General features: G+C 43.7%; 1 protein-coding gene across 2 annotated transcripts in view; it reads right to left on the reverse strand.

The window, feature by feature from the left end:
• UBE2G1 (ubiquitin conjugating enzyme E2 G1) overlaps window positions 1-12638 on the reverse strand; it is a 44060-nt gene that overhangs the window by 12197 nt on the left and 19225 nt on the right. Inside the window, exon 2 of one of the 2 annotated variants that reach the window (XM_050929724.1) lies at window positions 4847-4949. In XM_050929724.1, coding sequence (XP_050785681.1) covers window positions 4847-4949 — 103 coding nt within the window. Of the gene's footprint in view, window positions 1-4846; window positions 4950-12638 lie in introns of those variants that run through there. The other variant, XM_050929725.1, reaches the window with a different exon arrangement.

Genomic DNA, 12638 nt, shown 5'->3' on the forward strand with positions numbered 1-12638 from the left:
CCAGCAAATAAAAGGTTGAGAACCCCCTGGCCTAGGGAATACCTAGCAGAAGGTGGTTACCCTTCTCCACACAGCCACCCAGGAGAAGAGAACAAAAAGGTGAGAACCTAACAAGTTACAGCCCCCAGATGTAGTTATAAGCCAATCAATAGCTACAAAGTGCTACCCTGAACTGTGTCTGTCTGCTGTTATGAAGATTATATCATGGCATTTGTGTCTGTGTAATCCAATTGGCAAGAAGCAAAGTTGTAAATAGATGTCCTACTGGCATGCTCCCACTGGAGACATGGCATGATGCTTGGCTCTCTTCCCACCTTCACCTCCCCCCAAAAAATTCTCTTCTTCCCATGACAGTCACTCAAAATGTTTAAAACCTTTGATAGTTGCTCTCCATTCAGGTCTACCCCTGGCTTTTTTTCAAAGAAAAACTTATGCCACATGAGTTGAGATGCTGCTTAAGGGTGGCTAAGGCATTTACACTGGCCACCCCTTGCTGCGCTTTGAGTTTCAATATGCCCCCCAGAAGTCCAGCACCCCTACTTCTGATGTGACCTGTCCATCAAAGCTGAGCTTTGATAGTCATTTGTTTCAATGTGGTTTGTTCTGGTGCCCACCCTGGATGAAGGGGGTTTGATACTTGGTCTTGCCAGCAGACCTTCAGAACAGAGTGAGGAAGGCATTTCTCACACCCGTATAAAGGGATGCTACACTGTATATCAGTTTTGGTGACAGTGATGATCTGCTGATTGAGTATCCTATGATGAATGATTCAAAAAGCCTGGCCTGCCTTGCATTTTCTGTTGGATATTTCTTGAACCAAGGAACCATCCCTTAAGATGGTACTATCACAATGTGTGATGCATTTTGACATTTTTAGACCATTGAGGGTGATGTTTGTACAGGGGTTGATGGGACTGGTTAGAAAAGGATTTCATTTTTTCCCCAGGTTCATGGTGAATCCAAATTGTTTCGCTGACTCTGAGAACCTGTCCAGGATAAGCTGTAGATTACATACACTATTACGGCACAATGATCCTCAAGGACTTTTGTCATAAGCTTTTGAAGACTGAAGAGTTTTCTATCAGTTCTTTGCCTTATGTGTAGGGCCCTACCAAATTCATGGCCCATTTTGGTCAATTTCATGGTCATGGGATTTTAAAAATTGTAAATTTCATTGTTTCAGCTATTTAAATCTGAAATTTCATGATGTTGTAATTGTAGGGGTCCTGACCCGTAAATGAGATGGGGGTTCACAAGGTTGTTGTAGAGGGGTTGCAGAACTGCTACCCTTATTTCTGTGCTGCTGCTAGCAGTGGTGCTGCCTTCACGGCTGGAGAACAGCAGCTCTGGCTGACAGCCCAGCTCCAAAGGCAGAGCCACCACCAGCAGCAGTGCAGTAATAAAGTATGGCATTATATATATATTACCACCCTTACTTCCGCGCTGCTTCCTGTGGAACTAGACCCTCAGTCAGCACTCCTGCCACTCTCCGGCTACCCAGCTCTGAAGGCGGCAACACAGAAGCAAGGGTGGCCTGGTATGGTATGGTATTGCCACCCTTACTTCTGTACTGCCTTCAGAGCTGGGCACCCAGCCAGCCACTGCTCTCTGGTTGCCCAGCTCTGAAGGAAGTATGGCAATACCACGACCCCTGTAAAATAACCTTGTAACGCACCCTGCAACTTCCTTTTGAGTCACAACCCCCAGTTTGAAAAGCACTGTTCTCCTCATGAAGTCTGTATAGTGTGCTTTTACCCTATACAAGGCCACATTTCATGGCAGGAGGCCAAATTTCATGATCTGTGACGCGTTATTCCATGGCTGTGAATTTGGTAGGGCCCTACTTATGTAAATGCCCTTTTGAAGGTTGTTAGTTGCCTAATTCAGAATGGCTGTGAAGAGACTTAAGAGGACTGATGCTAGTATGCAGCCAGTTTCATCCCATTAGATATGGGGGAAATGGTTTGAGAAGCCACTATCAGAGTTTGATTATATGGGTGTAGAAGGAATACTTCTGAAAAATCAGGATAGTTGCACTGAGTGTTTCTTTTTAAACTGGTCTTCACTTCACAGCCAGCTCTCACATAATGGCCCATCTAGCCCAGTATCTTCTCAAAGGGATCACTGCCAGATGCCTTAGAGGAAATGAACAGAACAGGGCAATTGATTGAGCAATCCATCTCCTGTCATCCATTCCCAGATTCTGGAGGTCAGAGGTTTAGGGACATGTAGAGCATGGTGCGTATATGTGTGCGCACACCCCGACCATCTTGGCTAATAACCATTGTGTGTACTTACCTCAACATGCAGTACATCTATAGAACTCTTTGCCAGGGGATGTTGTGAAGATCAAAGAATTAAATACATGGAAGATAGGTCCATCAATGGCTATTAGCTATGTTTTCAGAGTAGCAGCCATGTTAGTCTGTATCCGCAAAAACAGGAGTACTTGTGACACCTTAGAGGCTAAAATTTATTTCAGCAGTAACTCACAAAAGCTTGAACTCATTTCTTCAAATGTATACAACGGAACACACAGACAGAAGATATTTATACATACATATTTGATGGATGGATGGTTGTGGCTCAGTGGATGGATCACTCAATAACTGCCTTGTTCTGTTCATTCTCCTGACGCATCTGACACCAGCTACTGTCAGAAGACAGGGTACTGACCCATTATGACTATTTATGTCAGAGCTGGGTGCAAAGTGAAGATCAAAGAAAAAGTGAAAAAAAAGTGTGACTGTCCTGACTTTGAAGTATTACCTCTTTTACACCCGAAGTAGCTGCCAGTAGGCAGCAGCAGCCGCCACGCCCCACAACACTGGTTCAGCTGTCAGGATAAACCAGGTAGAGGGTTGCCATGTGGGGAAAATGCCTCACTCAAAACATACTAAGTCTTCTTTGGCACACGTTGGAAAGGCACTGTAAAAGACAGTATGGAACACATAAGGCTTGACAAGGCACAAAAGACAGTGGCTATCTGCTGCAGCTAACCAAGTTCCCAGTTGCCTCAACCTTTTGTGCCACTGGTCTTTGACATTCTATGAAGGATACACTTATTATGGTTAGAGCCAAGTAATGTTTCTAGCACTCGAAAGGCTTCGGTCACCTAGTGACACTACTTGGTCTCTCTTGTCAAAATTTCACTTGGTTAAATGAAGTACTATCAATTAAAAGTGCAGGCTCCAACAGCACTTTGGAAGCGAGAGTAATGGCAAGACAGTAGTTTAATTCTTCTCGATACAGCTTCTACTTTCATAAACCAAGATAGGACTTGCCATAAGGGCATCTTAGTAGTCTTCGGGGTAAAGTTGACTATCTTGACAACTGTTGCCCATCCATATTAGTAACATTTAGAAGCAGTCTGAATGTGCTTTATAAAAAAACGTTTTAGGTTGAGTGACTCCAGGCACTAGAAAGAGGAATAAGCATTTTGAATTTGGGTCCCAAGATTCATGAGCAGGAAGCACCTTGAACTACACAAGTCAACTGTCCTCCAGCCCCACCCCCAAATCCTTAAGTGAATTATTTGGAGCCCTGTTGGGCATTGGAGGGAGGCAATATATAGCTGGAAAGGCCTGCTGTAAACGAACAAAGGGGTAAGTGCACACAAGTGACTGGGCAACAAAATGGCAGATGAAATTCAATCTTGGTAAATCCAAAGGAATGCACACTGGAAAACAATTCCAACTACAAATATAAAATGAGGGTCTAAGTTAGCTGTCATCACTCAAGATAGATCTTCGAGTCATTGCAGATAGTTCTCTGAAGACATCCACTCAATGTTCAGTGGCAGTCAAAAAAACTAACCATGTTGAGAATCGTTAAGAAAGGGATAGATAAGACAGAAAATATCATATTGCTTCTATATACATCCATGGTATGCCCACATCCTGAATACTGCGTGCAGATGTGGTTGCTCCCATCTCAAAAAAAGATATTGGAATTGGAAAAAGGTTCAGAAAAGGGGCAACAAAAATGATTAAGGGTATGGAACAGCTTCCATATGAGAAGCAATTAATAAGACTGGGAGTTTTCAGCTTGGAAAAAAGATGACCAATGGGGGCTGGGGGGAAATCTGATAGAGGTCTATAAAATCCATGATGGATGTGCAGAAAGAGTAAACACTTCCTTATTTACACACACCACAAGATCTAGGAGTCACCAAATGAAACTAATGGACAGCAGGTTTAGAAACAAAATCAAGTATTTCTTCATACAATGCATTGTCAACTTCTGGAACTCTGCCAGAGGATGTTGTGAAGGCCAAGACTATAATAGGATTAAAAAAGAACTAGGTATATTCATGGAGGATAGGTCCATCAACGGCTATTAGCCAGCTTGGGCACGGATGGTGTCCCTAGCCTCTTTTCCAGAAGCTGGGAATAGGTGACGGGATGGATCACTTGATGATTCTCTGTTCTGTTCATTACCTCTAGGGCACCTGGTGTTGACCACTGTTGGAAGACAGGACACTAGGCTAGATGGACCTTCGGTCTGACCCAGTAGGGCCGTTCTTATGAGCAAGTAGAGAATCCCAGAAGCTCTTTTATTCCATTCCCTCCCCAAAGAGGAGTCAAATGCATAATGAAGGATCATTTTCCATGTTCCACAGAACTTGCAAATACTTTTGCTATTAGAGGTATTTGCAATGTAAGACTCAGCACATGCCCAGTAATCCAACAACTACAATGTCTGCTGTAAAAAGAGCACCAAGCTATTAAAACCTTACTCTTAAACTAGGGTTAACGTGAACATTACACATTGTGGTTAGAATCTCAGCAAGAAGTTTTTAGCAAGCTAGGGTACACACTGTTTTACTATGATTGCTAGTACTTACTACAATGTATCTGGAGGACCAATAATGAGGACTTCCCATCTGTAAAGATCATTGTCGTCTATTAAACCTGCTGAAAAACCTTCCACTGGATTTTTGTTGAGCTCTGTTTTTAAAAAAAAAAAAAAAAGAAAAGAAAAAACTTGTGAGCCTTTGTGCACTTTAATATCATCTGCATACTTAACTAGCATACAGAGGTTGGGAAGAGGACTAGTTATAAAAATAATCACTTAGATCACTGGTCAGGGTCTGGTAGCCCTTAACGCATCATCATCTGCAAATACTTTTTTTACACCTCACTTTGTATGTAGTACGTCCTTGGGCTCAGTCCTGTATCTAGTGACTACATTACTATCATGATCTCTAATCTGCCTGCTCCAGAAGAAGAGTCAAAGATCTAGGAAGGAAATCCTGAGAAGGTAAGTGCTAGAACAAGTTTGAGGCTCAGACAATGCTAGAGAACTTGTAATTCAGTAGTCAGTCTTGCAGACCCAATAGCAATGGCACTTACTATGTGGTGTGGTATTCCTAATATTGGAGGGTACATTTTAGCCTTATGAGCCACATCACAAGAGCAAGAGTGGAGAGATTATTCTTGCTGTATTTGAAAAAAAAAAGTCAGTATTTTTAAATTGATATTTAGTCGCAACATAGTGATTCACAAGGACCAAAAGGTAGTTTAGCAGGATTAGGGTTGGGAGAAAGACTAGAAGAGGCTTATGCCAGGGGTTCTCTGTTATGTCCCCCCTCATCCACTGGGATGCTATTTGTATCTTCCTTGTTGTGCTTCTAGGCTGGCCAAATACATTATGGCAGCAGTTCTCAAATGGTGGGTCATGACCCCCATTTAATGGGATTTTCAGATCTGCCTTAGACTTGCTGGGGCTCAGGGCTGAATCCTGAGCCTCACCACCCAGGGCCTAAGCTGAAGCCGGAGGGATTCAGCCCTAAGGTTACAGACTGAGGCTGAAGCCCTTGAGCTTCGGCTTTGACCCCTTGCCTGCCCAGGGCAGTGGGGCTCAGGATTTGGTTCCCTCTCCTGGGATAGTCTAGTAATTTTTGTTGTCAGAAGGCAGTTGGGGGTGCAGGAGAGTGCTCAAAGTCAGCTTGTTTCCAGATAAATGATTAAGTGAAGTAAATGCAGGTAACCCTGGCAAGTGACCTGTACTCACATGCTGCAGAGAAGGTGAAAACCTCACAAGGTCACTGCCAATCTGACCTACGGAAAAACTCCCTTCCCTAGCCCACATTGTGATAAATTTGACCCATGAGAGCACAAACCAACCAACCAAGTGTGTAAGAGATAATGCTCAGTGCCACCTGAGAGCTGTGGCCCACCCCACCTATGTCCCATTTCCAGCCATGGCCATTCCTGATGCTTCAGGGCAAAGAGATAAACTTTCCAGAATATTGGGGGGGGGAATCTCTTCCTGTTCCTCACAAGTGCCTAATTGAAACCCCAAAAAACCATGAGCTTTAGGAAGGCAAGAAACTAGAAGTGAGTCTAAAGGCTATTGAGTCCTGCCCGCTTCCTTCACAAGCAACCCTGTAATTCAATTGCATCCTATTTCTCCAGCTGCCTTATAAAGCTAAGCAAGTTGTCTGCCCCCACAACTTATTGGGAGTCTGTTCCAGAACCTCACCCTTCTAACTGTTAGAAACCTTCTGCAAATTTTCAATCTTAATATATTCATGGCCAGTTTACGACCACAAGAACAAACGGGTATACTGTCCTTGAGCTTAAATAGCTCTTCACCCTCCCTGGTATTTACCCCTCTTAATATATTTATAGAGAGCCATCATATTCCCTCAGCATTCTTTTTGCTAGCCTAAACAAACCAAGCTCTTCCAGTTTTCCTCTCATAGACAGGATGATTAGGTTAATGGAGGACCTACTCGTTTTCTGTACCCCTTCATTTGTTTTTCTTGAATATGGATGACCAGAATTGTACACAGTATTCCAGATGTGTTCTTCCCAGTGTCTTGTACAACAGGGGCATTCATCCTTCTCTCTCTACTGGAAATTCCTTTCCTAATGCCATCCTAAGATTGCACTTGCCTTTCCACAGCCACACCACACTGGTTGCTCATGGTTATTCTACGATTGGCCTACATACCCAGGTGTGTCTCCTCCTCTGTTGCTTCCAACTGATAAGTCCCACACTCATAGCAGAAATTAGAGCCTAACTACATGACCTTGCACTCTGTACTATTGTGGACTAGAGTGAGAGAAATGGGATGAAGTTTTGATGTTATCCAGATCTTCCTGTAGAATATTCCATCCTCCTCTGTATTGAGAACGTCTCTCAACTTTGTATCAGAAAGTTTCATTAGCACACCTACTTTTTGCACCAAGGTCTTAAGTACTTTCACTAAAGATCCATCCTTGAGGAACTTCACTACTACCTATCAGTTTAACATGCCAGATTTCAGTATTCTGGAAGGTAGCAGAGAAACTTGGAGCTTGGTTTCCATTTCTAGACATTTATTTCCATCAGCTGCACTGACTTCATGCTCCCTATTATTGAAAACTGATGCAGAGTATTCATTTAGGTTTTGAACCACACCTAGTTTCTCTTTAATCTCCTTCTCATCCACAAAGCATAGCGGCCCAACCTCATCCATCTTTATTCATACCACTAAAAAACCACCACACACAAAACAAAAAACACAACCCTCTCCCCTCCCCACCCCCCCCCCCCCCAAAAAAAAAATGTATTGTAACATTTCCCCTCGATAAACTCTAATCATGCTTGACTTGGTAAATCTCAAGGTTATTCCCACATTTTCTAGCTTCTGCAAAGTAGTTTTCTTTGTGGATCAACCCCTCTCCATTTTCTATAGGCTCTCTGCTTACACCTACATTACTGAGATGGTCATTCATCCAGTGGGGTCAGGAGCCTTTCCCTCCAATTTTTTTCCCCCTTGCTTAGAATTACTTTTTCAGATGGAGTCTCTTCAAGTCAGCAATACAAAAACTAAACCTCCTTCACATTTAATTTACTGAGCTCTTCAGCCCAGTTGACTTCTTTAATTCCCCTGATTTCCCCAAGTAAAAAAAATTATATATAAAAAAAATAGATGGCACGGTTGATTATCCTATTTAATTCCAACTGAACTGACTCTTGATCCAAGGTTATTTCTGACAGCCAGCTCTAAGATGTTCTCACTATTTACTAAAAATAGGTCTAAAACTGCATCATCTCTTGTTACTTCTTTTTCTTGGTAAAGAAAGGAAAAACTCATGTATCACATCCACAGGTAAATGGGCCCTACCACTGCTGGTAGCATTTATGCTCCAATCTCTATCTAGCAAATTAATGCGTCTCATTATGGCATAATTCCCCAAAGTGTTTCTTTAATATTAAAAAGATCACTATCCATATTAGAGAATTCCCAGAACATATAAAATATGAAGTTTTGCCCCTTGAAATGAATGAAGCATAAGTATGTCTTGACTCAGGTGAAAGTTTAAGACCTTGCCTAAATGTTGTTTCAAAGTTGCTGTCCTTGCGAGACAGAGCAGAAAGATCAAAGCTTGAATTTCACTCATCCTGCAAGCTGAAGTAGTTGGCACTCAGAATGCAGTCTTACTTGCTGGGTAAAACAATCTGACACTGTTTGAAAGGGAGTTCGATCAGAAGCAAGGACCAAACTGGAGTCCCATACAGAACGGTTAAAGAGGAAATACATTTGCAGTTTCAAGAATCTAGGACTATTGAGACATCTCGTATGGGAGGATGACAGGCTGATAGTGGCCAAATGGACTCTCAAACCTGTTTATAGCTCAATGTCTGAGGAATGGAAGTCTCCCGTGGATGAAGACAATGTTTCCTTTCTCGCTTATTTTAACCTGGTGGATACTTACCTGTTCTGAATCGGAAAGTCCTGAAACTATACCAAGCAGCTTCTATCCATGGAGGTCAACCAACCAGCATTCAATCTGTCAGATGCAGAGCCAGTGTTTGCTCTAATTTTTCCAATGCATGTGCAGAATGAATTTTGTTATGTGCACCAATATGGAGGTGGTGAGTGACAACATGTATATCGGCACACAATAAAATTTATATGGCAGGAGTAGGGCTGAGAAGCAGGGATGAGGGCTCTGTCTGGGGGTGCAGGCTCTGGGGAGGGGCTTGGGGGTACAGACTGCCCCAGCACTGTGGGGTGGGGGGGAAGAAGAAAGAGGGAGGGGGACTTCCCCCAGCTCTCTCCCCTGGCCACGGCAGATGGAGAGGTGCCCCTCCCACGGCAGGTTCAGGGCGGGACATCTCTCCCCAAGGCAGCATGAGCAGCACTTAATAGGCTCTTGTGCAGCACACAGCCATGCAGCTTAAAGGGAACTTAGATGAAGACTGCAAATTTGGATGAAGGATTAGATGGTTTTGTGAAACCATGTCCAGAAGAGGTGCTAACAAATGGTTAACTGCAAGATGGAAAAGTTCCAAAAATCAGAACTGGTGTTGCTATGACTATCAAATGGTTCCCTCATCTCATCCTTCCAAAGGACTCTGGGAATTAGTGGAGATGGTGGGAAGACACATGAAATGGCTGCCCCAGTGAATCAGAAAAGCATCTTAGCTGGAGCTTGACTCACTCATCCAAGCAGATGTTATATTCTGCCTTCTACTTGGTCAAAGTTATCCATGAGTGGGAACCCCAATCCCACAAAAGGATATGGTTCTCAAGTGTTTAAGTCCATTTGTGCATTAGAGGAGCTATTTCTGCTGATGTGGTGAACTAGATTGTTGTGTCCCCTAATATATGGAGCTAAAAGGTTGATGTAGTTATGAATGGCTTTAATGGCTGTAAAGTACGACCAGGAGTAGTAGGCTTAATTTGCAATAAGGGAGATTTACAACTTTCTAACTACATTAACCTGTTACCAGGTTCTCCCCTTCCTCCCCAGTCTTCTCAAGACTGAAGATGACCAGGTTTTTTTTAGCCTTCCCTCAAATTAGGTTTTCTAAACGTTTCATCATGTGTTGCTTTCCTCTGGACTTTTCCAACTTGTCCACATTTTAGGAAATATATGGACAATTCTAGGCACCACAGTACCTCAAACTGTTGTTTCATCAGTGCTGAGCAGAGCAGGACGATTACCTCCTGTGTCTTACATACAGCACTCCTGCTGACATGTGAAAAAGATGAATAGTCTTAAATCAAGTGCACCACATTGACTCTTATTTAATTTGTGATCCACTACAACCCCCATATCCTTTTCAGCAGTACCACCACTGTCAAACATACAGCTAAGGGTAGCATAGCATCCCTCTTTATCCTATAAAAGGTTAATTCCTCTTTTGCCTGTAAAGGGTTAAGAAGCTCAGATAACCTGGGTGGCCCCTGACCTAAAGGGCCAATGGTGGGGGGGCAGGCAGAGGAGGAGGAGAAGAGAGAAACTTGCAAATTGGGCGGGGGGTGTGTGTGTGTGATATGCCTGTCTCCCAGAGCCAACAAGGAACCAGGGCAGGGAAAAAACATCTAAGCCAAGCATTTAATATTGTAGAAATAGTAAGTAAGAGCAAAGAAATGCTTTAGGTGATCTTTTGTTTTAGCTTGTGACTCTTCCCTGTGCTAAGAGTGAGGTTTATCCCTGTTTTTGTAATTCTAAGAAGTTTTGCCTATAGGGGAAATCCTCTAGGTTTTTGAATCTTGTTAGTCTATAAAGTACTTACCATCCTGATTTTTCTTTAAGGAAAATTCTTTTAAGCTGCCAATTGATTTTTAATGTGTTCTCAAGATCCAAGGGTTTGGGTCTATGTTCACCTGTATCAACTGGTGATGGTATTATTCTCAAGCCTTCCCCAGGAAAGGGGGTGCAGGGCTGGGGGGGGGAGGAGGGGGAAGAATACGACTCCAAGCAGTCTTTTCCCTGTTTTTTGTCTAACATCACTTGGTGGTGGCAGCATGCTATTCAAGGCAAGGTGGAATTTGTGCCTTGGGAAAAAAAGTTTTTAACCTGAACTGGTAAAAATAAACTGGGGGGTGGGGGGTCTTTCATGCGGGTCCTACATCTGTACCTCAGAGTTCAAAGCGGAGAAGGAACCCTGACAACCACCTAGCCAGTTATTCCCCATGTTGCAGTCGATTTTTCCTTCCCAAGTGAAGTGCTTTGTGCTTGTTTTTGTTGAATTTCATATTGCTGAACGTAGACCAGTCCTCCAATTTGTCAAGAGCTGGCTGAAATCTAATCCTGTCCTCCAAAGTGCTTGGTACCCCTCCTAGTTTAGGGTCCTCTGGGAATTTTAAAAGCATACTCCTAACCTGTTGATATACATGGCAGGCAGTACTGTCTGCCAAGATAGGAATGGTAGCTTCTAACCCTTGTGAAGGGAACAATTTGCATGTCTTATTGCTCTTATTTCCAAAACATTTGTGAGATTGGTCCCCTGTGGACTCACACAGCCTAGAGTCTGAAGTGCAGGTTCCCTCCCCACCCCAACTTTTCCTGAAGGAGTCAAACTCTTACAACCCCCTATAATTTCACACATGGTTGAAAGACAAAGGGTGTCCGAAATAAGAATGGTCAGAGGTGAATTCTGGCATTTGGTATCAAGAAAGCCATGGACCTAGGAGAGAAAGAGAGAGAGTTTCGTCTCCGCTACTTTTGACATTGCTGCAGACTTGCAGCATCACCCTATCTTGGCATAGAACCCCCCTTTTCCATCCTCCTTTACAACATTTAGGGATGAGGCTCTTTCGAACCTTCTCTCCTTTACTGGAGGTTTCACTCCTATCCGTAGGCTCTAAATCCAGTACAGTATCAGATTTTGGTTACTGGCCATGGAAGCATCATTACACCGCTTTCTTGGAACTGACTTCTCATCAAGTCCTATTACTCCATAGGGGATAGCACCATGCACAGGCAAGTTACACTTTTCAGCTTAACCTACATTTTCTAGAAGCCCTTCTCTGGGAGCTGCTACTTTGTCACCTGAGACACAGAGGAGAGCTAAGGAAAAGTGACATCCCATTCTATCTAATCATAAGCATGAGGTGGACAGAGTTCAACCCCCATGGATGCCCTCTCCTTAACCCCACATGCCTCAACCTAGGATGCAGTCCTGGCCACCTCATTCTCACTTCATGTCTCCATATAGTGTGGGACATTTTGCTCCTACTCAATCCCTTATATCAATAGACCCTCAAAACAATTCAGCTACCTCAACCTAAAGTTGCTCATGCAGAGAATCATAACACAAAGAGGGTAACTGAACAAAACCCACTGATGCATAGCTCTTTTGACGTGTAAAGTCTTGAATCTCGGAGCCTGGGGTTACCTCTAACATCTGGAGCATTTGCTGACTGTTGGACTGCACAACAGACTTCAGCTGAAACAGTTTCAGAGTCAGACGGTCCCTTTGTAGGCTTTTTTAAGTGCACTGAAAACTGAGGCTGTTCCATCTCATTGTCATGGGTGGCAAGAAACTGAGTGGCATCTGGCTTGCTCCACCCTTTATGTCCTTAAGAGCCATGAGGGTGTGTAAGGTACAGCTATTGCCTTCACAGATATTGCTGGTTAGATTCTGAACTCATGCAGCTCCAGGGCCGCCCAGAAGGTTCAGAGGGCCTGGGGTCTTCTGCGGCAGGCCGTCCTTCCACTCCAGGACCCACCGCTGAATTACCCCGGAGATCCACAGCAGGGGCCCCCCCTGCCAAATTAATGCCAAAGCGGGATGCGCCACCAAAGTGCCAGGTCTTTGACAGTAATTTTGGCGTGGGAGGGTCCTTTTCCAACCCCCTGCTGCTAAAGACCCGGAGTGGAAGAAGCTCCGGGGGCCTGGGCCCCACA

Source organism: Gopherus flavomarginatus, chromosome 19 (assembly GCF_025201925.1).
Source record: "Gopherus flavomarginatus isolate rGopFla2 chromosome 19, rGopFla2.mat.asm, whole genome shotgun sequence".
In the NCBI taxonomy this organism is placed as follows: Eukaryota; Metazoa; Chordata; order Testudines; family Testudinidae; genus Gopherus; species Gopherus flavomarginatus.